The 27365-nt window shown below is 36.5% G+C and overlaps 1 protein-coding gene across 3 annotated transcripts in view; it reads right to left on the bottom strand.

Moving 5' to 3' along the window:
• The window catches only part of tbkbp1 (TBK1 binding protein 1), a 44855-nt gene extending 19280 nt beyond the window's left edge, over positions 1 to 25575 (bottom strand). Inside the window, exons 1-4 of one of the 3 annotated variants that reach the window (XM_084433685.1) lie at positions 25314 to 25575; positions 11439 to 11535; positions 5826 to 6067; positions 1514 to 1639 (exon numbers count right to left, since the gene is read on the bottom strand). In XM_084433685.1, coding sequence (XP_084289811.1) covers positions 1514 to 1639; positions 5826 to 6050 — 351 coding nt within the window. In that variant the 5' untranslated portion in view covers positions 6051 to 6067; positions 11439 to 11535; positions 25314 to 25575. Of the gene's footprint in view, positions 1 to 1513; positions 1640 to 5825; positions 6068 to 11438; positions 11640 to 25313 lie in introns of those variants that run through there. The other 2 variants (XM_084433684.1, XM_084433686.1) reach the window with 2 other exon arrangements.
• Between the last annotated feature and the right edge of the window lie 1790 nt (positions 25576 to 27365).

The raw sequence follows: 27365 nt of genomic DNA, 5'->3' as shown, positions 1-27365 counted from the left end.
GGATTTAGTCTGTCTCAGTTTTTTCTGTTTCTTCATGTAATCACAGACGGACTCGATGATGGTGAGATCAGATCATACCGGCTGTTGTCAGACTCCTTGTGCATACACAAATCTCACTGGATTATTACAATTAATGGCTAAAAGAATGTTTGGAAATGTAAACTGATATTTCCTACTGACACACTACAGCAAAAGATATAAATAACTGACTTAAAACCATTATTTGGGTGGGGATATTAACATGCCTAAGACTTTTGCACAGTACTGTATATATTTGTGTGTGTGTGTGTGTGTGTATAAATAACACATATTTGATTTACAAAAATCATTTTTTCTTTCTAAAATAAAAATTTGCAACATGCTGAAAATTATGTAGTTGCAATCTTAATCCATGATTTTATTAACACACTGAAAAACAATGGAATATGATTCCTTAATTTATGACATTCTTCATTTTTTGCTATCCTGTTGACAAATCAGCAACAGAAAACCAAAGTTTATGTTTACAAGGCAAAAACATGGATGTACAAGATCAACAAAAAGTAAGCTTTTGACTGACGAAAGGGCTAGTGACCGTTCTGTCAACTGTTCATGTTGAATACAAGTTTCACATTCTGACAAACTGCTTGTCAGTAGAAACAGGTTAGGAAAAAATAATAAAAACATTTATCGACAGAGGGTGTTCTACCTGATATAAAAATGAAACAAATGCATTCGTCTCGTTGCCTGCACTTTCATTTTGATACAGACACATAAGCATCTACTTCAATTATCATATAACACACCTCTGCACAATGATCCTTTGGCTTCACAGATAATAGTAGCTTATTTTCAGAAAAATAACAGAACGGGTTATTTACTTTCAATTGCGCTGCATTAGATCTCTGCGATAGCTCATGACTGCAAAGCTCTTTGGTGTTAGGGAAAAAAAGTAAAGAATGAAACACAAGAAGACATGAATAAAGGAGGAAATCCACAGTCAAGTGATGATAGAGGGGAAGAATAAGGAATGTACACACAAAGTATCAAACGTCAGCAAAAGCGAGGGAGGTGTGGGAGAGAGAAGAACAGATGACAAAGAGAAATCTGTCTCTTCGACGAAGGGAAGGCTGCTGGGTGGCTATGGAAACACATAGCAAGCATCATTAATTAATGAGACGCTTCGGCAGGCAATGAGCCGAGAGATGCAGAGAGAGAGTATGATCTTCCCATTTACACTCCACATCACAGCCAGTCGGGGGAGACGATTGAGAGCGGGCTTCAGGCACACAAAACCGAACGCATCGTGGTCTAGATTACGTAAGGCCTTTGTCATGAATGACTGGGCATTCAAAAGTTGTCCTTCATTACCCTACTAATCGTATTACTGTAACTCTATAATCTTTCCATTTTGTGTTGTGTAATCCAGATTTACGAAACAATATAGCCAAATCACAATATAACAAGAGCAGAATAACAGATGAAATACAGTCCAGAAAGAGGAGGATGTGTGTATACGTGTTTGTCCTCTCACCTCGAGGGTCAGCATGTTGACTCTCTGTTGCAGACTGCCATTCTCTGACTGGAGCAGCGCTGTGTCTTTGGGCTCAAAGGAGCAGTAGGAGTTTCTGTCCTCTCCAAACTCGCTTATCATGGGGAACTACACACACGTATAAGAAAAGTGACACGGGTCATCACAGGCACAAACCGCCATTAAACAGAATCATTTAGGACTGGTTTCACAAACAGGGCTTAGATTAAGCCAGGATTAGGCGTTGGTTTAATTAGGACATTTAAGTAGCTTTTATAAACATGCCCTAGAAAAAAACAATGGCACTGACATATTTTAAGATATGCCCTTGCAAGTTGCTTTCAGGTAGGACAACACAAACATGCAGTTTAGTCTGGGACTAGGTTTAAGCCTTGTCTGTGAAACCAGGGGTTTGAGTTCATTAAACAGTTGTACCACTTTTGGCACACAAACCATCATTATATTCACTAACCACCCACAATCTGGTTCACCCGGGCACTGTAGCACTGTTTAAATTAAGTCATTGTCTTTCTTTTTAGCACAAATATTCATTTTTTCTATGCAAATGAGGTCTAGAGATTTAACATTGTGCAGAAAGCAGTAGATAATTATTATTATTTTTAAACAGATGCTTGTGAAAATTCTCAAGCAATTATGAAATGATCAAGAAAAGCATTGGGCATATATCCAGATGATAGGTATAGTGAAGCACATTTGTTGTTACTCTCTCACCACCTTCCTTTCCTATAAAACAAAGGCAAAAACCAAAAATAAATACATTCTTTCTTTAAAAAAGAAATTATTACTTTTATTCAAGCAAGGATGATTTCAATTGATCAAAAGGGCCAGTAATGACATTATAATTTTACAAAAGATTCATATTTCAAAAGAACAGCAGTTAGCAGTTTGTTTTCAACAAAAATATTAAGCACCAGAACTATTTTCACCATTAATTAATATACTTTTTTTTTTTTTTTTTACTATATTTCTGCATTTCAGAATGATTTCTGAAGGATCATAATGGCTAAGTAATAAGTAATGGATGCTGAAAATTCATTTTTCTCATCACAGGAATACATTAAATTTTAAATTATATTAAAACAAAGGAATAAAAATCAGTTCTTTTAAATTGTAATACAATTTCACAATGTTGCAGGTTTTACCTTAACACATGTTTGTTTTTTGTTTTTTTGGTCAAATAAATGCATCCTTGTGACAAAATCTTACCAACACCAAACTTTTGAACAATAGTGTATTTGCAACACCGAAAGGAATTTTTTTTTGAGACCTTTTTATTTACTGCCCTCAGATGGGATAAAGTTCATCTGCAATTTAGCAGCATATGATTAGACTTGCCTAAAACATATGTAAAACCAGTATTCGTCATGGTGTTTTAGGCAATTGCCAGGACATACAGTATACACACTATACTATATATCAATAGATGCTGTGTGCACTGATGTGCTGGATCTTATCTTTGAGAGCCGTGTGCATTTGTTCCCCACTTTTAGCCCTTTACTAGGCAGTGAGCCATAGTGAACGCAGAACCCTGGAGGCTCTCTCTCTCTCTCTCTCTCTCTCTCTCTCTCTCTCTCTCGCCTTCTGCAAAAACAGCTGTTCTTCAGAGCCTAGCCATCCTTGGTGCGTATACATGCATATGTTTGGGCAGGGCCAACCCAAAAAGCTTTAAAAATACCCAGTCTGGAGCATCTACAACCTGCAGCTCCCCAGAGACCTGGAATCTGTCCAACCTACCTAGTCGTACGAAAAGATCACATCAAATGAACCAGCTGCGCACTCTGTTGAGTGTGTTACTGCACAGCACAAGCATTGTGCTCCTGATTTGTAATCCAAGGAAGATAAACATTCTCATCTAAATGTGAATAATAATCACGTGTTCATGTTTAATGATTAATAGAGACGTGATCTACTTTCCTAACAGCGATCTAAACAGCATCAGGAGCATCTTGCATTGTGTGTGTAAGTGGCTTTGTGCGTTTTTATGTGGATGCGTGACATGCTAATTACAGAGAGCATGCACACTTGTTCATGTACAGCTCGGCTCACGTGTCAGCTGGCCTATAAATAAAGCTCTTTCATACATGAAGCAGGCACAGCTCTTAATGAGTGCTGTCATGCCACAGTCATTAATCAACTCAATGTTATTTGCTTAGCATAAACTCTGACAACAGCTTAAATCAGTATTCAGCGGCTGAACTCACAAAGATCACTATAATTTCACAAGAAAACTGTAAAGCAACTCCACAATAGTTATATAAAACATTTGGCATCTACCAGCATCAAGTAGGCTTGCTTGACACATGAAGTGGTTAGTTTAATTATTGCTTTATGCTCTTTCTCAGCACAGTTCTCTGCTGTGCGTGAGGTAACCATATTATCATTTGCTACGTGTGTCCACTCTGCTTTATCTGATTAAATGTCCTATATTCAACGTCTGTGACCATGTCACAGTCTCTGCATTAATGTGAGATGAGGCAGGAGAAAAGGGTTTAGGGCTAACAAGGATGTCTACTTCAAATATAAACATACATACATATATATATATATATATATATATATATATATATATATATATATATATATATATATATATATATACAGTGCTATGCATAAGTTTAGACACCCATACTAAAGTTGACTAAAAAGAGGAATAAAAAAATCATCTTTTGGAAACTGAACTTAATGCCTTAATTTAAAAAAATAGGAAAAATCCAACCTTTAAGGACACCAATTTTCTTTGTGAATGAATAATGTATCGTAAATAAATAAATGTTCTTCCTTAAAATACAGGGTGCATAAGTTTGGACACCCCTATGTTAAATTCCCATAGAGGCAGGCAGATTTTTATTTTTAAGTATTTAAAAATATAATAAAGTTTTTATATCTGATAAAGTTCCCTTGGCCTTTGGAATTAAAATAGCCCCACATCATCACATAGCCTTCACCATACCTAGAGATTGGCATGGGGTACTTTCCATAATATCATCTCTGAATGCAAATCAAACTAGCTATTAGGCTAACTGAAATAAAACCATGCCAATCTCTAGGTATGGTGAAGGCTATGTGATGATGTGGGGCTATTTTAATTCCAAAGGCCAAGGGAACTTTATCAGGATGCATAGTATCCTAAACAAAAAATAAAATAAAAATACTTATAAATAAAAATCTGCCTGCCTCTATGGGAATTTAACATAGGGGTGTCCAAACTTATGCACCCTGTATTTTAAGGAAGAACATTTATTTATTTACGATACATTATTCATTCACAAAGAAAAATGGTGTCCTTAAAGGTTGGATTTTTCCTAATTTTTTAAATTAAGGCATTAAGTTCAGTTTCCAAAAGATGATTTTTTATTCCTCTTTTTAGTCAACTTTAGCATGGGTGTCTAAACTTATGCATAGCACTGTATATATATATATATATATATATATATATATATATATATATATATATATTATGATAAAAGTTAAAGGCCCCCTGAAATCAAAATTTAATTTTTTTTGCTTTTAGTATGATTTTATGATGGTGTGTTCCAAATCAATAACAAAATTCGCATTTAGGAGACATAAGCATTAAAAACTTAAAGTCTCTCACTTACGCTAAAATGGATCACGGTTTTTATGACATCACCGCGGACTTCAGCTCCTCATCACATTTTCTGTCCAATCAAATGCTCTCTAGAATCTAAAGCGTCCCACTCCCTATGCTATAAATACCACCTGGCCAAAGCAACCGTTGACACTTCACGGAGCAACATGGGTTTGAGATGTGTGTTCGGTTGCTCAAACGCTCGAGTTTTATTCCGTTTTCTAACTGTACGTTGGTTAAGAATGAAATGGCTAGAATTTATTCACACCTCTATTATTGAATCCAACGTATCATCAGCGCTCAGATTCGCATCCATGGTGCTGTCAAGTACGACTTGCAGTCTGTGAGGTAAACTAAATGCTATTGGCTATTTTAAAAGGGTGAGGTGCCACCGCCTTAGCTTCCTGTTTCAGTGGAAATTACATCAACGCATTAAACAAAGCTGCGCGTTCAAAGACACTTCAGTGGGCCTTTAAGCATCCCTAAACTGTGGTAAAGTAAAAACTAATTTGATAGGCAACGTATTGAAAATGACTCATTTTAAAATTGTAATTAGGTTTAACAGACTATTTTATCTACAGAAGCATGTGGACAATAAATGTCTACTAAAGCCAGTCCACACTATCGGTAGTTACAACACCGGCCGACATCTAAGGTGACCACTGCTGATATCTGAGGCTAAAGGACCTTTGAGGCGTTTTGTACCTTTATCTCGTAAATCTTGAGTTTTCTTTTGATGTCTGCATTCTCTCGCTCGAGGCCAGCCAGTCGAGTCTTAATGTCCTGGTATGCGCTGATGAGGGCGAAGTGGGAGGCAGAGTACATATCCTCTGATAAGGGAGAGCCGGACCAGCCCACCCCACAGCCATCTTCTTTCAGCCCCTCGTTACCCCCCAGCAAGCCCAACTGGCCCCCGAAGAGAGACTCCATGACTCCTGATCCTCAACCTGTGAGATGTGAGAGAGAAAGAGAAAGGTTGTTTATGTGCATCAAAAATGTGAGCTAATCAGCCTTGGGAGGTTCGTCCTTTCATCTTGAACATAATTTATCACTTCTTCTCATCACTTATTCAATGGTTCTGTTATTGAGCGTGCTCTTCCCTTTATAAGCTCCACTTCACCCTCACTCAGGATAATTATTTCCTTTCTCAACCACACTTCTCATTAGTATTGACATCCATGCCACAAACCACCAAACAAAAGCATCTTTTGGTCTTCAAAAGCATCTGAAGACCAAGGTTGTTTTCTTTCTCGACCTCATGCCCTTTAGCTTTTCTGGATATGTTTGGTCATTTTTTGGGGGGGGAAATATGGACCGACCACAGTCAATAAGACGTCATAAATTATTCAGGAAGACAAAAGCCAGAGATACATAAAAGGGCTGAGCGGCATGACCTGATTCAAGTACATGCTGTGCTGCTAAGAGGATGACATCACCGCCTAGCAACAATGACTGAGATCACAAGTACAGCTGCCATTTCTTACAAGCTTCTACAGGGTCAGCAAATTTTGTAAATACAGCATTAAATTTGCTGGAGAGAAAATTGGATATGGCAAAAACCTGCAATAATTTTAATTTTTTTATTGATAGCGTACATATAAACTGTGTTCCGAAACCTAATGAGCTGCCTAGCTGTCGTCTTTAAGGCAGCATCCTATCTGAAATGAAACCTCTTAAGTGACAGATTTGGAGCGCTCTACATAGGCAGCAACTCTATGCGTCATATAAATAGTGCTTCTCACACAAACCACACAGAAGATATGACTCACAATCGATGGCAATCGTTTGCTGTTTGCATGTTGCTAAGCTAACAGTGCAATACATAATATTGTGTTTACTTGAAATATTTTGTAATTGGCCCATTTGTTATTCGACTGAAATAATTTGTATCCATACATTTTAGCTTTGATTATGTACAGTTGTAAAAATTTTATATTTCCAAACAACATTTATAATGCTAATATTACAATATTTAAATGGTTATCAACATTATATACGATTTTATCTAAATAAAATAAAAAATGAAATATAAACTTGAAAATCTACAAGTAAATTAAGGCACCACAACATTATAATATACTGTACACTACAAAATTATAGGGTGATACATTTTTCAGAATTCTTTCATGGATAGAAAATGCACTGCCACTTTTGATCATGTTTAATGCATCATTCCTCAATAAAAATAGTTTTGTATAATAAAGTTTTATATAATTTATAATAATATATTTTATTATTGATTCTAATATTGGCCGATAACCAATAATAATAATAATAATTTGTAACAATACATTGTGCATCCTATTATTTTGGAACAGCTTTCCAAATTTTGGAAAATTGTTAACTGTACTAACTGCTCAAAGACATTGAACTTGACTTGAATGCATGATGTGTCAGGCAGCCATGTGTGTAGAGGTGTAGCTCTATTAGTCCTGTGTGTTGCCTTCACAGCCCACTGTCCACACGCATGAAACGATTCAGTGTCATCAACAACACACATTCACACTAGACAATACTGCACTCAACAACAAGGCAGGACACAAACATGTATAGATAACATGGAGTAAGCTTTTATTAAGATAATATGGATATGTGTGCAGCATAAGCTCGGCCATCTGATACACCACGGAGGTGTGAGGAGATTTAACTGCACACAAAATGAGTCAGATGCTTCTTACTTAGTAAGCTATTTTTGATCAATTGCGTACCAATGTTAAAAAAACATACAAAGAAGCCTTGGACCTCTTCCTGGGTGTATTCTACTCCCTCTCTCTCTCTCTCTCCATCCTTCAGGGTAATCCAGAAAAACACCCACTCACACCAATACATTCGCACAGGCATGGCTAAGCAGCATGACCATGGGGGAGAGATTGCTCTTCTGATGAAGGTGTGAATGTGTGTAGGTGGAAGAATATCACTTTAGAGACATTCCAACCCACTACATTAATGCAAGTGTGTTCTCACTCAGGGCTTCTCTGTGCTGCATAAGGAGTTGCAGCACAATGCACTTATCTCATGTGAGGTCTCTGTTATTGCAAACATAATGAAGTGTCATGCCCATATAATCTGTTTCTCTGATAAAAAAGTTGCATGATTATCATAGTAAAAATTTTTTTTTTTTGGCTAATACAGCAGTCAGAAATCACCTTATTACATGCATACATTTGGTCAATCCGATAGGATTGCACATTTTTTCCCTGTGGAATTCAAAATAAGTTATGAAAATGTCAATGTTGCTCTTTTTCATACAATAAAAATGGCATTGACTGGCTGTCAAGTTCGGCTGCAATTTTGCGTGGTTTATAAAAAATAAAAATATATATTCCTTAATTAAAATACAGAATATAGAATATATATATATATATATATATATATATATATATTCACACACTTGTTCACAAGTTTGGGGTCGCTAAGATTTTTAATGTTTTTAAAAGAGTCTCTTCTGCTCAGCAAAGCTGCGTTTATTTGATTAAAAATACAGTAAAAATTGTGAAATATTATTCCAATGTAAATCAGCTGTTTTCTATGTGAATATATAGTAAAGTGTAATTTATTCCTGTGATCAAAGCTGTATTTTCAGCATCATTACTCCAGTCTTCAGTGTCACATGATCCTTCAGAAATCATTCTAATATGATGATTTGATGATCAAGAAACATTTATGATTATTATCAATGTTGAAAACAGCTCATATTTCTGTGGAAACCCCCACACATTTTATTTTTCAGGATTCTGTGACGAATAGAAAGTTCAAAAGAACATAATTTATCTGAAATGGAATCTTTTGTAACATTATAAATGTCTTTACTGCCAATTTAATGTGTCCTTGATGAATAAAAGTGTTAATTTCTTTAACTTCTTTCCAAAAAAATAAAAATTCTTACTGACCCCAAACTTGTGAACTGTAGTGTATTTATATATATATATATATATATATATATATAAAAATAAAAATAAATATTATATTACAATTAAGAAATATACAATTCTTTATTATAATGTAAAATATAATGTGCTGCATGTTTCAGAGTGAAGCACAAATAAATCTGTTATTTTTTGTAAGGCAGTAATATATTTCGGTCTTTATTTTTTATAAATAAAGTTAAAACATACTACTACTGTAATGGACTGCCTGTTTTGCCTTCGTTTTATGGACTTTTAGTTTGTTTTTCTCAGTTACCTGTTTCCCGCTCTTCATTTGTTACCATGGTTTTTGTGAGTCACAGTTACGAAGCCTTTCTACTTGTGGATAACTTGAGCTTGTTCTATTAATAAATCCTTTGTTTGAACTCTATCATCATCATCATCATCATCATCATCAGGACAAAACTACTAAAATTGATACAATGAATACTACGATGATGATGATTATTATTATCATCAACATCATTGAACCCGTGAACATACAAATGTGCCGTTAAATTATTCAAATATAAACTTGAAAAATTATCTCAGTGGGTACTTGAAGTAAATATATTAGGTTCAGCTGACAAAAAAGTTGGGGGAATCCCTGCATCGCATGTAAATATGAAAAGATGTGAATTTGTACATTTCAATGACTCTGAAAGACAAAAGCCTGCATGGTTAAATGACTCACTGAGTTATAATTCAAATAATAATGCATGTGTTCATCGGAAGATTCGATATGCGATGTTGAGAACACACTTCTTAAAATTAAAAATAGATGTCCGTAAATCCAGTGATTAATGCTGTGTGGGTCTCAGTTTTCAGTGATAGGAGCATGACAGAGTCTGTGTGTGCAAACCTGGAAGACCTTCTGAACACAAGTAGTAAGGAGAATCAATGAATAATGAATAATTTACTGCCATTGTGAGAATAACGTAATCAATAGAAAAGTAACTGTACTTAAATTATTACATTGTTTAAATTTGTATGTTCAATTTTTTTTAGCTAACTGTGATTTGTATATGTAAATTTATGAAATACATAACTTAGTTACCGTACAAATTGTAATGTGGACTCATGCATTTTCTGTAAAGCTGCTTTTGAAACAATGTATATTGTGAAAAGAGCTATACAAATAAATGTGAATTGAATTGAATTGAATTGAATACTCCGATTACGAGTATTTTAAAATGTAACAATCTAATTACAAGTACTTAATTTTTGGAATCTGATTACATAATGCAGATTACATATAATCAGTTACTAACTAACTACCCAGCACTGCAACCAGTATTTCAATCTGGGTCTCATTGCTCACTGATTAAAATCTATTGTTAGACTAACTTGTCTTACATAAGACAAGTCCGTTGTTAAAATGTTTTTATTCCTGTCACTGGTGCCCCCTAAAACAAATAGATGCATGATGCCCCTGCTTCCTATTGACAAGAATGCTGCTCTTGCACAAACATACAGCCGTCCCAGTCTCAGTGAAAACAAGAATTTAAGCACATGGATTATACATGGATCTGACAATTTGTCAGGGTTTAAAACCCTGGCAAGATACAAGAGAAAACAGACAAATGGGACAGTCTTTCCATGGCTAGCTCACCAGACATCTATCTTCCCATCTTACTCCATCTCACCTACTGTCTTTCTCTCCCCTGCACCTAACACTTAGACTCTCCGCACACCTATTAATTCCACAGCTCTCCTCCCTGCTTCATTAGAGCAATTACCACAGGAAGTCATTTGTTACCTGGGGCCTAAATGGCACTGGCACAGACATGGACACACACTTTCTCTCTCTCACACACACACATTTGCACAGAGAATTTTTCAGGAACTCGTTTGCAGTTCATCATTATTAAATGACAAAAAAAGCGTTTTTTAATTACAGCAATGAATTAATACCCAAATTTATATGTAAGCACATTATTTGGGGGTTTAAGATGTGTACATTTCCTCAATTAATGTGTCTTATTTGCAAAAACAACCATTTCGCATTTAAATGTGCTCATTGTAAAGTCACTAAAATCATTATGAGATTGAAATGAACATCATTTGCCTTAATAATGTGGTGGGCATCACATTTTCTTGAAATGATGCTAATGTTCTAACCGGTAGATCAGCACGTACACCCTCTGAATTATTTAATAATCTGTCAAACCAACCATCCAAAATTTAGGAACACAAGCATCCAACTCTCTTCTGTAGACAGTGCTATTGCATAATTTCCTTCAGTCACACTTGCTCATGAAATTGGCTGTCATCCTAAACATTTACCACAAGCTGCATGCAAATACAGACAGCAGGACACAGTCGTATCGGACTCAAGCCCATTTTGTCACGGGGAATCTGGCTGCTATAATGCCATATCATGGTGCAGACACAAACAGACACACACACACACCTGTTATTTCAGTGGGGTGTATATGTGTATTTCTGGCATGCTTTGTGGCCCCTCACTTGGCCGACGATTAGCAGGGCTGCAGGAGAAGTGTGACTGCCTGTGATAAAAAAATGAAAGAAAAAAAAATGACCACATCGGTTCTACAGGTGTATCTTCACACACACACACACGGAAAAATATGCCTACATACACATCTATGCATCCTACACTTTATTGGGAGAAACAGCCATAACACAAGCGTGACTAAATGTAATTGGATACAAGCGATGGGATGACAATAAAAGAGCAAAATCACATATTTTAAAATCCAAAAACACAATAATACTGTATGTGCCAAAAAGACATCCTTCAATCTTTAGCACATATTTTAAAAAAGAATGCCCAACAATTAAAAATGAATGGAATGGCCAGCCAGTAGATAACATTTAGCCCCATTATATATTTAATTATTTTAAAATGTTTCCCTTTATATGTGTCAGAAGGAAATATATTTATATTATTTATTAAACGTTAAGATATCTTTGCAAAAAAAGTTACAATTAATGTAATTTGCATTTAATATAAATGATATAGCTAATCATTATTAATACAAAACATTAATATATATATATAAAAAAACAGCTAGATAATGTTACCTTGGTAACATTTAAATTAGTAGGATTCTGTAATATTTGCTGCTCAATATTTCACAGTAAAACCGAATGTTTAAGCTTGCAAGGAATACAAATAAAAAATTATGTACTGTAAAAAACTGGGTTTGAAGTATTTTAATGCAAATTTTGAATATGTGCTGAAGACACCTCAATGTAAATGCTTGATAAACTCTAAATATGTGCATTAAGGTGACAGAAATTCTGCTTTGTGTTTGTTGAGCCCTGATTAGTTAAATTTGTAACATTATGAAATACCTAGCATCTACTAGGTCTACATCATATTTTTGCTTTTCCTTTCAGTTTTCAGTAATTTAGTGGCTTTAAAAACTTTAAAGCAAAACTTTTTTTTTTACAGTCAAATTTCTCTGACTAATGTAATTTTTACTGCATCTAAGTTAGAAACAGACTCCCTGTGAGTAACTCGCATTGGGCAACTGTATTGACCATATTGATAGCGGAACGCCTACTTTGGAGTGAAGATCGGGCAGGCACAAGTTGGCACGAGTAGCAACATAACTGAGTGGGTGTTGCAGAGGGACTGTGGTTGAGCCTCGTGGGCAAATCAGAGCAAGTACACGTGTATTTTTACCATGGAGTGGGAGTAAGGGAGATAGATTCTACCACAGTCACAACTACAAACTATGAGCTAATGTGCTCTTTTTGTTGTTCGTAGCCATGCTAGTATGTGGCGTTCTCATGTAGAAGCATATAATGCACTAAAGAGGTTTGTGAGTGTGTCTCACACTGAAACATTAGCATGTATGTAAACAATGTAATGCAAAGAGGCCATTTGATAGGGTTTTAGCTGACAAACGAATGCATGTGTGATGTGTTCAGGGCAGAGCGATAGGAAGGTGAGCACAGAAAAAGCAAAGCACAGCAGGTGTGGGTGCTGCATCCGTAGGTGGAACTGGAGATGGATGAGAGGGGAGAAAGAAAAAAAGATTTAGTTAAATTTCACAGCTCACTATACTGCACCTCTCCTTTCTCTCTTTCTAACTATGCTGCTCCTCATCATCCTATTTCTGGGTTTAGTTTTCACTCACTCTGTCTATTCATCCACTAACGTCTTCACCTTTCTGCCTCCAGATTTTCTTCTTGAGCTTATCCCTGCTGAAAAATCCAGCTTAAAACAGCATGAATTCCATGTTGGTCCAGACTGGTTTATGCTAGTTAGAGCTGGTTTAGTGCTGGTCTAGCTGGTGGACAAGCATAGTCGTGCTGTTTTCAAGCAAAACCCCACTCCCATGCTGGTCCCCATTCCTTATGCTGTATTTTTCAGCAGGGTTTTAACTGTTAGCCTCTATCTTCCTGTCCATTTTTGGAATGTAACTACAAACCCACCTCTCCCCTAGTATTAAAAGTTCAGCAAAACCTCCTAAAGAAGAAATTTTACATAAGCCACTAATGATGCACTCCGTAATTTGTTCCTCATTAAAAAGTTTTCCTCCTAAAGTCAAGAATAGTGCTTTTGAAAAATCATGTACGCTCACAAGATGAATCTATCTGTCTATCTATCTAGGTTATCTATCTATCTATCTATCTATAAAAGGCTCAAAATTTGAAGTTTGTTTTTGCTTTCCTAGTTAAAAATGAGTCATTATGAGAATTTATTTCTTTAAATTTCAATTCATTTTATAATTACAATTCGAATTTGCAAGTTTTATCTATCCGTGTATCTATCCACCCATCCATCACAGACAGACAGACAGACAGACAGACGACAGACGGATGATAGATAGACAGACAGACAGACAGACAGATAGATAGATAGATAGACAGACAGACAGACAGACAGACAGACAGACAGACAGACAGACATACAGACAGACAGACAGACAGACAGACAGACAGACAGACAGACAGACAGACAGACAGACAGACAGATAGATAGATAGATAGATAGATAGATAGATAGATAGATAGATAGACAGATAGACAGACAGACAGACAGACAGACAGACAGATAGATAGATAGATAGATAGATAGATAGATAGATAGATAATATGTAAAAGTTATCCTTCCATCCGTCCATCTAGACAGTACAACACTGACCAGTATGTAAGAAATGAAGATGGTGGACAGAGGAAAGTTAAGTGAAGAATGCATGCAGCTTATGAGTACATTATTCAAAATGAAAGTAATATATTCAGTCCTGACACATAAATAAAATGAGCTCCCCCCTCTCCACACCTAGCAGTGACTCTGTGATGATACAAAATCAATAATAGAAGTCAGCACCCTGAGCACTGTTCACTAGGTGTTCTAGTTCATTGTTCCGTCACATAGCAACTTCAGCAAAGAGGAGGGGCGCGCGGAGGAATGACTTATCGGAAAACATTGGCTTGCACTTGCAGAATGCACTTCCTTCATATATGTGTGTGTCGGTCTTTCCGCTCTATGTGTTGATGTATTACTGCATTACCAAAGTGAAAGCCCTGAAGTGTCCTTGGCAAGGACATTTAACACTCCCAGTGAATGTCTAAAAAACATTCACTCTGGAAATCAGGTTTCAGGGAGTATAGAGACATGAAAAAGAGGAGAAATAAACAATTGGCTCTGATTAAACTGGGTGTTACAAAAAGGATGTTGTGGTCTCACACCCACACTGAACCCAGCAGAGATGAACACATTGCAATGAATGCCTCCCGAGACAATCAGAGGCAGGCAGGCGGGCTTCTGACGTCACACGCACGCATGTGGAGAGAAGAGGTGATCAGCATCTGCTCCGGCATTAGTTTCTCTCAGAGAAAAAGGAGGAATGTGAAGGAGGGGGCCTGGGAATGGCTGATCGTGCAACACTCCAAAAAACATGAAGATCAGAAACGAGGAGTGGGGAAGATGAAGAAACTCATGCAGTGATTGGCGAAGTGTGAGTGGCAGCATCACGATGTTGGATTCCCACGCACAGAAAACGCACAAAAAAAAACAAAAAACGTGAAAGCCATTTCACAATACTCGCACGTGTGCATGCAAACAAATAAACACCCACATATTCATAAACACATAGATAAATATATAGATATATATATAGTAGTCTGCATATGCCAACAGAGACTGTTTTATCTGAGGAAAATGGCAGATTAGCACATTGGCGATTCAAGCTGTTCTATACTGAAATGTTTGTTATGCAATTTTTCACTTAATATAAACTGACTGAGACCCATACATATTCAGACTGTCTTGTACCTTTCAATATGGATTGGAATATGCATGGAAATGATATGCAGATGACATTATGCATAGTAAAACTAGGCGTTGTAAGCTCTATATATGGTTATTTAGGGGAAGAAACGGTGAGGAGATGAATGTACGCACACTGGGTTTTATAAAGGGAATTTTCTGCAGGTGTACGCCCACTTTTACATAGAATTCTACAGAAAGTTTTATACGAGGCCACTGGTGTTTGGGAATGCAATTGGCTCAGGCATTTCAGAATGATCAAACCAACATTTGAAATGCTGTGCAATGAAATTGGTCAGCTGGTTAGTCCAGTTATCCAATCACATCCACTGTTAAGACACGTGAGTTTTTTGTTGAGCATAGAGGGATTTATTCTATAAATGTGTTTCAATCCTAGTTTATGTGCATGTATTCTTATCGAATGAAAAATGTATCCGTCTCAATTGAGCGCATACGTTTTTTATGCGCATTTTTAGGATTTTTTCCAAAATGTGCATAAAATATGTGATGGAAACAGTTCAGTGAAGAATAAAAAAATAAAATAAAAAAAAGGTCAAATCAGAATACTGCTTGCTACATGCTTCCCAGTTTTGTGTGCAAAATGCATCAGAGGCCGAGACTGCATTCAAACAACATTTAACCCCTTAAATGTCACCGTCCAGCTAGAGGGGTGCTAGGCGTTCTTTTTTATTGCCTTTTTTTCCTATCACATATTTTAGTGATCATCATAAATTAGGTGTCAATCGAAAGCGTATAAGCTAAAAATTCATCCTGTGAAAACCATTTTGAAATTGGACGTTGCGTTACCATGGAAACGGAACTTTAAATTCTTTTAGCGGGCTCCTCCCCCAGTGGGCGGTGTTAGGTTTCATATTACACAATTTATTTTAATTACTTTATAATCAAAACCTTTTCTAATCTTGACTAAACACACATCGTCGGAAAGGTCTGTTTCTCAAGGTTCCATATTTGGTGACTATTTTGTGATAGAAGTGATATTTGGATAGAAATTTACAGGGGCGAGGGAAGTGGGGGTGGTGCTCGATTGTAAATTTTTGTTCATTTACATTTATTCATTTGTAGCATTTAGTAAATTATTTGTAATAAACACTTTTAAGTAGGCTATTTAAAAAAGTGTTATTTATATGTTGAATTATGTTTTTTAAAACATACGTGCAGATTGTGTTTTGTAAGGTGCAGGTTTTCTATGTTTTTTTATTTTCATTTTCTGTCGCTGTGCAGGCTCTTTTATTGTATATGACAGTGTAAACAACTCAATAACCCTTTTATTTAAAAGCTTAATTTATGTCCCGTAGACCCAACCTAGCATTGCATCACGACTGCAAGCAGTATCAATAGTCAAAAAAGTGATATCCCATATGTTGTTTAAATGAGTGTTCTCACCGATACGCTTGTTGTACTTCGTGGAGTTTTTACGTGTTTTATAGACTTGATATTGTTTCTAAATGTGGTAAACTACTGCTAACAGCTAATAACCAACCTAGACTAACTGGAAATACGAAATGTATGTTGCCTCTACCTAAATTTCAGCAGAACTCCAAAAACATACCTTTACATACAATTCATTGCAGTTTCCAGCTGAAATTAACCCTAGAGGCAGTAAAACGGCAACAACTTTTGTTCCATTATATACAAATGATGATTACAAGGACAGATTATGATTTAAAGGTGCAGTGTGTGATTTTTAGTGTGTGCGGCATCTAGTGGTGAGGTTACGAATTGCAACCAACAGAAGTAACGGTGGCCGGCAGGAAAAGATGTCGTCGTCTGAGACAACAGAGTTTGTTTGGTTTCTTTACAAAGATAAATGAAGGAATTATGTTTACTTAATTATTCAGTAAAACGATATGTTATTGCGAATATCATTGTTTCAGTGTTTTATTAGCTGACTTTAGCTAGCTTCTTTGTACGAAGAACAACATAGTGACGAAACACGCTCTGTAGTAGTTTGTCCGTTTAGGGCTACTGTAGAAACATGTCAGCACAAAATGGCTAATTATGTAAGGGGACCCGCGGTGTATGTAGATAGAAACGGCTCGTTCTAAGGTAATAAAAACATAACGGTTCATTACGTAAGGTCTTTATACACCACTGAAAACATAGTTATGTATATGATATTGCATTTCTGTCAACAGATCCTCCTAAATATTACACAATGCACCTTTAATAAAGACTTATTTCTGCACAATTTCTTGCACAATAGGATGTTATGAATTCATTTTCATGTTATGCAAACTATTTTGATGTCTGCATCACATAACCAAATGTATGTTTTTTTGGATGTAATAAACCTGCTTGGTAGCTCACCTGGTACAGCATTGCACTTGTGATGCGGAACGATCGGGCATCTGTCCAGTGAGTCCCATGAAACATAAGTCATGATAAAAGAGCTCAAAGACTTGCAATATAAGCTAAAATGGCATGGTTGCCTCAATAAATGTTTTAATCTCACGTTTGCTTAGGTGTAGGGTAGAGTTTAGTGTAGGTAGTGCGTTATTTTACGCAATAAAGCGGTAACCTTTCAGGGGAACACAGGTACTGTACGTATTTCCAGTGAGCCTGGGTTGCCAATAAGTCTGCAAGTTTATTAGTGACAATTTCATTCCCCCGATAGCATCTCTGTCAACAATGTGCACTGCCAGAGGGGCAGTAAGACAGACCGAGGAAACGCTGTGGAAAAGTGGACTGTTATTTTTAGGACCACCAAGGGGAATTATAGCAGTCCGGCACCGAGAGCAAATAAGTGGGTAACCTGGTTTTCCTTGAGAGAGAAACACAATGATAATATTTCCAGAGCGATGTCTAGCAAACACGAGTTGCCACTGTCGTCCTGCGTTTCTCTTACTCGTACTTTCACCTCATTTCCCTTCTGCCGCTTTTCTCTCCCCTCTTATCTTGTTACTTCCTCCCTAGATTCATTTTTCACCCTAATGTGCGTCTCATAAACCTACCCTCCCCCTCTCTCCTCCCCCCCACCTGCTCTTCTCGCTCCTTCTCGTTTATAGATACATAGGTATATTACGTTACGCCTCCATGGTAAGGCCTTGTGCTTTGTGTGGGCTACTGAAGCCATCACTTCACAGAATATTATCACTTTCACACAGCAACCCATTAGTCAGGCGTTCTTTACTGATAATTGGAAAATCAAAAGCTTGGGTTTGCATGTACGACATCACAACCACAACATGGCATTATTGAGGGCAATAATGCTAAGCAACTCAGTAACACGTAGCAACTGCTTCCAGGGAGACTGTTGAACCTTAAAAGCATTGGGCAGAAACGTGTCTGAATGCGTTGAAAAGGTCATGCAAGCAACAACACAATCCATACCTCCTGTAATGCAGTACAAAAGCACACATAAAGGCCTGGGATGGGTCAAGATGGCAGACTAGTCAAAATTAATCTCTTTTAAAACGCAAACAATTTGAAAGTTAAAGCAAACATGAGCACTATTCCATTCATAATTTCATAATTCCATAAATAATTTTAAATAAGATTATATTTAAAAGAGACAATTTAAATGGGATGAATTTAGAGATGTAACTTCTCAGAGAATGCTTTTGAATGCTATGCATTATCATGCTAACAATCGGTTGGACTGTTATCATGATAAAACTCTCTCAGAAGTTGTGCTTCTAGATTTATATCTTTTAAAGCATCAAAACCACCGTTTTGTGACGTACACCATTTGTGTGGGACTTTCTGCAGTAGAAGGTCTGTATTTAAAGTATACACTTTTTCTAACCTTTGGTTTATGCACACATATTGTACACTACCATTCAAAAGTTTGGAATTAGTATGCTTTTTTAAGCAATTAAAACTTTTATTCAGCAAGGAATAAAACATGAAAAACTATTTTAAATAAATGCTGTTCTTTTGAACTTTTTAGTCATCAAGGAATTGGGGGGAAAATCATGGTTTCAACAAAATATTCAGCAGCACAACTGTTTTGATGATGATAATAATAATAATAATAATATGACTTAATATATTAGAATGATTTCTGAAAGATCATGCGACACTGAAGACAGTAATGATGTTGAAAATTCAGCTTTGCATCACAGAAACCAATTACATTTTTAAATATATTCAAATAGAAAACCGTTATTGTAATCATATTTCACAGTATTACTGTTTTTATTATTTTTTCTATGCAGCCTTGGTGAGCATAAAAGGCTTCTTTAAAAAAAAACAGTTTAGACAGTTGTGTTCCATTTTGTCAAGCCGTCTAAACCAGAAAGCCATTTGAATGTAAACCAGAGAAATTATAAAGGCCAAGGGCTTCCTTAAGACCTAATAGTCAAGAAACCCCAGATTATGAAAATTTGTTCATATCTGTGGTATGTATGTCATTCATAAATGACAATCCAAAGCCAGATTCCAATGAGGAAGCAAAGAGAAGACATCAGTTCCTGTGGCTTGCTTATGGCCAGCAATTCCCAGAGAGTGACTGCACTGCATAGAGGAGTGTGAAGGTCATCACCTCTGATTCCAGTTATGTAAGATAAACGGTAATGCACTGTGGGGATATAGAGGGAAAATGACAGAGCACAACAAGCAAGGACTATCAGAGAAAGACAAAATGGGTAGGTAGGTAGGTAACGAAATGAGGAGAATGAAATGGAAAGAGAGGGGGAGTTGATATATCCGCAAGAGCGTCAGCGTTTTGAAAGGGAGAACACAAAGGGCACCTCTCTGTCCACCCAACCACATCCAGAGGTCATTCTAAAGTACTGTGAATATCCTTTCACCGTTCCTATGTGATAAATTACTACCTACAATGCAAAGGCATGGTGGGGGAACATTTGGTTGGGCTTCAATCAGATGACCGTAACCTTGCTATTGACCCGCATTCAGAGTGTGTGGACAAAGCATTATCGTGACACGGTGATGAATGCAAACCGCAGGAACGGCATAAGGATGAGGGCAGAATGGAGATGTCATCTTTGAAAAATCGCTCCATGCGCTTGACTCTGATATGTTGAAGTACTCACAAATGAGAAAAAAATGCTTCCTGCCAAGCAGCCGGGCTTTTGACAATCCGGCAATCAATCAATTTTGGCAGAAAGGCTTCAAACTGCAGAATAAAACTGCCTAACTCTTGACAAGAAGGATTTTCCTGCAGGCCTGATTGGGCAGTTGAGATTTTAACTTGGCCAACTAACATTTTCTCTGGCCAAGCTACAAATAGTTATTTGTAGTAACATGTATGAGGGAAAACAAAAACGATAATTAAACGTTTATCATTGTTTCGTTTATCACATCCCCAAGCAATAAAGAAACTCCATGATATCTATAAATTCATAAACATACTTTAACAGGGTTTTTCAAAGGTTTTGTTTATATCCAGACACTCCTCACTCAGACTTTTAGCCAACCCAGGTATAATTATCCATAATATAAAAGTTATATTATATATTTTAAAAGTTATAAGTTATACTACTTTATAGTAACTGTTGAACAATAGCTAACATTAAAGGATGAATGGTATATATCTCAGTATCATATTAGTCAATATTGAGATTTGATTTTAAATTGATCGGTATTAGCCGATTTTGGAAATGCAGTTGTGTATACTCATTTACAGTTAAATTACTTTTCATTGAACATTTACTTCTATAATCACAACTAAATATTGAAAACAACTAAAATCTTCAACGTACTGCAACAATCCAAATGTGACAACACCTCTCTAATCAATTAGCCCTAAAACTATAGTTTTGTTGAATTTTTTTTTTTTTTGTCACTTACAAGCAGTTTGTTAGTCTGGCTGTGTGAAAGATTCACACAGTGCTAGACCATCACAGACAAGATAGCAAGAGAAGCCCTGATAACTATAAAAAGCATTTGACTACTTATTGCCAATTCATGCTCTGCACTTAAACTGTGTCTTCAAACAACCAAAGCATGTTTGTGATTCACACGACAGCCAGAAAACTCTTGAAACCTGAAAAGAAGATCAAAAGGAACATTTTACCATCTGGTCTGTCCTGAGGGACCTCAGGCAACTTTTTTTGTCAAATTTTTTTTTTGTTTAAAGAGAGAGAATGTGAACAAAAGGCAGGAAGAAGGAACTGAATTCTCTGACAGCTTTGTGAGATCTGTCAAACGTCTGAAGGATGGCCATGGAGAAAAAGCAACACATCACCTTGAGCATAACGACTCATTCTATTTTAATCTCGCCGTATTTTGCAATCGGTCTGTGTGACCTGCCCAGGCGTTCATGAATATTCCATCCTGATGGAGGGCTCGTTGTGAGTTGCTATGGCCCACAAGCAAAAGTTTGCCAGGCTGCAAGTACCTTACATAAACATAACACTAAATTATACATGGGAGGTATGAAAGAACTGGAGAAAGAAATGAAATCATACTAGTTTGGCCATGAATCATGATTATCTGTCCACAGGGTGCTGAAGTACTTTGTAAGTGTATTACAAGTGGGCAAGCTAAAGTGATTATGGGGGAAGTTTAATGTATAATTATGAGGAGCAAGATTTTAGACCAATGAGATTTCAATGTGGGTGAGGCTTGCCAGTGTGATGTCGCAGATATAGAAACAGAGATTGACAGATTGTTCTTTCGTCAGGGTCAGCTGGGACAAAAGCGTACATTTAAATGGTAGCAATTTTGCCACATCATTTCTCCACTGTGAAACATTATATGATCAATAAGTTATGACAACATATATATATATTATATATATATATATATATATATATATTTTTTTTTTTTTTTTTTCACGTGCCCTCATAAACCTTAATCAAAATAATAATAAAAAAATAATAACTTCCAGTTGTAGAGGCAAGACAACCTGTCAATCACATGAGATCACAGTAATAAGCAAACAATAACGATCCAATCATTTCCTGATGGGCAAAATCAAGTCCCGCCCCAAATTTTTTCTCGTTCTTGAAGCCATTTCTCTAGAAAGACTATTGCAACTTCCGTTTCATGCCGAATTTAAGCTGTTTTACTCTCGAAGGAGTACAGCAAAAGACACTCAAGCCTTGACTGTGACTACTTTTAGGCATTTGGATATTAAAAATATGAAAAATGAATGCAAGTTGAAAACCACAAAATGCTTAGCTTGTATAAAACATGCAGCTCAAATTACTTCTAACTAGCATTTTGCTGTTATTTAGCTCAATACTAAATTGTGTCATCTGCTTGTATGAGCAAGATGAGGTAAAGGTAGTAACTTTTTAGAGGAGACACGGGTGGCAAGGCTCGTCTCTTGCCACTTACAAATGACCCTTATCAGAAATTCAGCCGATTGCTGTTTCTCCTCCAAACTGATCTTTATCTCACACGCTTTCTGACCTGCTCAAAGCTGGCCATTTTCTTAGGTGAATAAAAAATAATAATAATTAAGAAAATGCAAAGTATAAAAGACAGTGTATCTTTTCACAGGTCTGAAAATAGCCATTTCAAAGCAGCATAAATCATAATAACATGTTGCAATAATGAGCAACATGAGAAGTGCTTTGTGACTGGGAATAGCTGAGAGGCTAACGTGATTCACCTCCCAACGTCAGACCCTTAAATTAGCTCCTGCAGACAGTCTCCCACCAGAAAAAAAAAGAAAAAAAAAAGTGATGCTACTAATTAAGTGCACAATAATCCAGTCAAAAGAAAAAAAGGAGAGGAAGGGCAGTTGCTGCGAAACAACAAAGTCCACTGTTATTTCTTGCCAATATTTCCTTTCAAGGAATTCCTAAAACATGATGCAGTCAGCCATTCTACTTCACTTTTCAATACGCAGCGCAACTGAGAAAGCATAATGCCTGTCAGCAGTGGAAATCACGCTTTTCAAAAACAAAGCTTGTTCAGAAGCTTTGTTTTGTGGCATATTCAACACTGTGAGTGCAGGTTTGTTTTGTTAAAATTGCAAATGAGTTCAGCAGACCTATGCAGCGATCAGAGACAACTTATCAAAAATTCCAACAGAATAACAATGTATCAGACAGCATCTTTTGACTGTGCAGTCACTCCTCGCTAAAACAATACAATACTCAAAAGCTACACTATACATTTGCATTTGTTAAACTGCCAGCTGGTTTCCAAAACGTATAAGTACAGGTATAATGTTTCAGATATTACAAGATTGGATATGTCATTAAATTATGTAATAATATGCCATGCCAACCTAGCACTAAAATAATACAATAATCATTAGGTAATATACAATTAAAAGGTGATATTAAAACACATTTCAACTATATTTTACCATTTTCTTTGTAAATTAAAGGAATAGTTCACTTAATGAAAATTCTGTCATCATTTACTCACCATGAAGTTGTTTCAAACCTGTATGAATTTCTTTCTTCTGCTGAAGACAAAAGAAGAATGCCGGTAACCAAACAGTTGATGGATCCCATTTACTTCCATAGTATATCTTTTTTCTTTTTTTTACTACTATGGAAGTCAATGGTTATCGTCAACTGTCTGGTTACTGACATTCTTCAAAATATCTTCCTTTGTGTTCAGCAGAAGAAAGAAATTCATACAGGTTTGAAACAACTTCATGGTAAATAAATGATGTAAATGAGTAAGTGAACTATTCCTTTAAGGTAATCTATCTTTGCATTTTTGTATAATATTTTACAGTACAATTTACTCACCCTCAAGTTGTTCTAAAAAAAGTATGCTGGCAACCAAACAGTTGCTGGCCCCCATTGCCTTCCATAGTATTTGTTTTCATACTATGGAAGTCAATTGGGCAGGAACTGTTTGGTTACCAAACATTCTTCGAAATACCTTCTTTTGTGTTCAACAGAACAAAGAACTCCTACAGGTTTAGAACAGTTGAGGGTGAGTAAATAATGACATGACTTTTATTTTTTGGGTGAATTACAGTAGCATTTAAGAATGTTTTGTCCAGTCAAATTTTAAAATTATCCTCTTTCTGTTCGGGATATTTAAAAAACAAAGCTCTACCAAATTCTGGGCATGTCATTCCTTTTCATCAAAGGTAAATCTTACATGTATAATCCCTTTATAAGCAATCACACTCTTTAAAACGGTTCAGCACCGGGAGCTGTCCAGTGCATCGTTACAAATGACCGTCTGCTAAACCACACAACAGACGACCTGGACATAACTTAAAAATATTTATATATAATGTTTGATCACTTTTACAATAGTCGTTTAAGAATTAAAGACTGTCAGCACTGGACAATTCAATGCTTTGAAACAATTATATTAAGTGGGATTATAACGATCACTCGCCACGTCAGCTCACTATATAATGCGGTTGTGCAGGGACTATTGTTGTTTCATCATTACACAACACAGCGAACCTGCTGATGATGCCCAATGATATATTCATTCGTGGCTAAAGTTTTTTATTTGCACATATTTTCCGACATATATCGATTTTAATTTATCATATTAAGATAAACCTTTCCTCCAATAAATGACAAAACTGTGTGTTGGGATGTAATCTTAAACATCATCCTTCATGCGTGAGAGCTCTACAGTAAGGAAAAAGTTATTTATAGTGTTGTACGGGACAAAACACATCATCCACTGTTATTTCTCCCAATAGACTGGTTATTTTCTGTGTAAAATATTGAAAAACCGCGTGAAATAAATAATTAAATATAATTTCCATGGTCGTTTAATCTCAAATCGCCGTCTTTCATAAAGATCCTATCCATTCCAGAACAATTTTTTTTTTTTTTTTTTTTTTTTTTTTTGCATTTGACGATCTACTTGCAGCAATGCTGATGTCAAACCGCAAACGTCTCCCTTTGTTTCAAAAACTGCCCGTTTTCATAGCCTATTTAGACAAACGAAGAGATGCTACATGAAAATATGTTAATGCATATTGAACATGCAATGCTTCCCTTGTCGCCTTGCGTTGCATTTACACGGACATTTGTAGAGCACTCTGTAAAACATGGCTGTGCGCTGTTTGCCACTGTAAAGCGCGTAATGATGTAACCCGCACTGCAATACTCCGAGCATACACACCAAAACACATATTACATGAAAAATAAGGAAATAGGCACTCACTGTGATTAGATCCGTCCTTTGCTGACATGTCTTCAGTGAAGGGCCAGGCACCCGAGGAGTGCTGGTTAATTGTATGAGCCTGATGCTCTCCGCTGCTGTTGTTGGTTCAGATGCTCTCAGTGAGGAATCAGAGAGAGTTTGAGCGCCACTGCTGAAGATTCAATAGAAAACATCGCCGACAGAGTCAGGCACTACAGCGATATACCTAACCCTCATGTCCTGTTTAGATGGGCTTTACTTCCTGGTTGTTTCGGAGAGACTCCTCCTGTGCGAGTAGAAATAGTCATTATATAGTATATTAACCTGTTATTGTCCCTTCTAAAACGCTTATATTTTCATCTGACCTAATTAGAAGCCATATAGAGATATTTATGAAGCAACCCTTTTAACACAAAGTAGAACATTATTTATTTTGGGATCAGTTTGACCCCAAACAAGAACATTGAAAAATAGTATGCTAAAAAAATAAGTCATATCACACAGGTGTGCTGCATAATTGTGATTCATAGTGGCATATTCAGTTCAACAGCATGAATATGTGGTATATTAATACAGTAGTGTATACAATAAACAAGAAATTAAAGTGCCCCTATTATGCTATTTTAAAGGTTCCTCATTTTGTTTTTTGAGGTCTAATACAATAGGTTTACATGCATCCAAGGTTAAAAAAAACAAAACAAAGGTTTTCTCAATTTTTCAAAGGCTATGTTCAGACTGCAGGACAATGTGGCCCAAATCTGATTATATTTTAAAAATGTTTTGCTCATATGTGACTCAGGTCTGTTTTTGTAATGACAGTGTGAACAGCACAGACGATTCTGATTTGGGCCACTTCCAGATAGGTGGTCCTAAATCCGGTAAAACGGTAATATCAAAATTCATGCGACTTTTACATCACTATAGAGAGCAACATTCATCACAATTCTGCACACGTGGATGTCACTTTAAAGATTTTACATAGGCTACCCAAAGTTATTACATGCATTACATGTGACTGCTCTATATAAAAGCAAAACTGCTCTTTTTCACATTCTCATATTCAATTTTAATATTGCCTGCGCATAAATTCGCTTGGTTCTGCAGCAGATCACACAATAAATAAATGCGTAATCACCTCCGTGTTTACTTCCGCATCACAGTGTGCTGTGTAAAGTCTTTTTATTGTTCTTTTGAGCATGTGGGGCAGTTCAGGACCATGATTTGTTCACACTGGAATCTGATATTGGCCACATTCAAAACAACAATGCACAGCAACAAAAAAATCGGATCTGAATTGAGCATTAAAGGTGCATTGTGCAAGTCTCTGAGTTTTTGCAGAACTATGCCCCCTTCTGGCGACACGCGAAACTGCAACCAGATTTGTGCACGCGGTTACGTGGAGTTTGCGTTGGGGTTTGGGATGAACTAGAAGCCGGTCTCTTTGAATCCATCTTCTACTTTTGCAAAAGTCGCTTGAGTTGTCTTCGCTGATGCGGATAATGGCGGCGAATACACAAACCTGCCAGACATAGCCAGGTGAGCGTGAACGCGCATGACGTCACGCCCAGTTGATTCCGTCCCGAATCCCTCTTATTTATTTTACTGTACAGGATTATAGAGGCAATCGCAGTGATCATAGAAGGGCTCATTCAGCCCATCAGGCAATTGTTTAAGAATGTATGGGTTAGAAAAACGGGTATTTTTAACATGAAATGTTGCGCAATGCACCTTTAAAGCAACACTAAGTACATTTTTTTACCTTAAAATAATGTTTCCAAAATCGTATCAGTGGTTCATCAAGTCGTAACAGGGTGAAAGGCACTTCTGCGGCCCTATATCTGCTAAAACCACACTATGCAAGCTTGCCAAACCAGGTCGCGTTTCTGTAGTTCGAATGAGACATAAGAAAACTACAAATTTGACTTGCTTTACGTCAAGCGTTACAATAGTCATTATTTAGTTTTTCTTCGTTTCTGATGTCGCAATACATCATGCTTTCATGAAATCATGCAACATATTCTACCTTGTCTGTGGACATCGTTCATTCAAAGCCGGTGCTGGATAAACAGCGAG

The sequence above is a fragment of the Rutilus rutilus genome (assembly GCF_951802725.1).
Source record: "Rutilus rutilus genome assembly, chromosome: 16".
Lineage (NCBI taxonomy): Eukaryota > Metazoa > Chordata > Actinopteri > Cypriniformes > Leuciscidae > Rutilus > Rutilus rutilus.
This window is presented reverse-complemented; position numbering and strand designations above follow the sequence as displayed.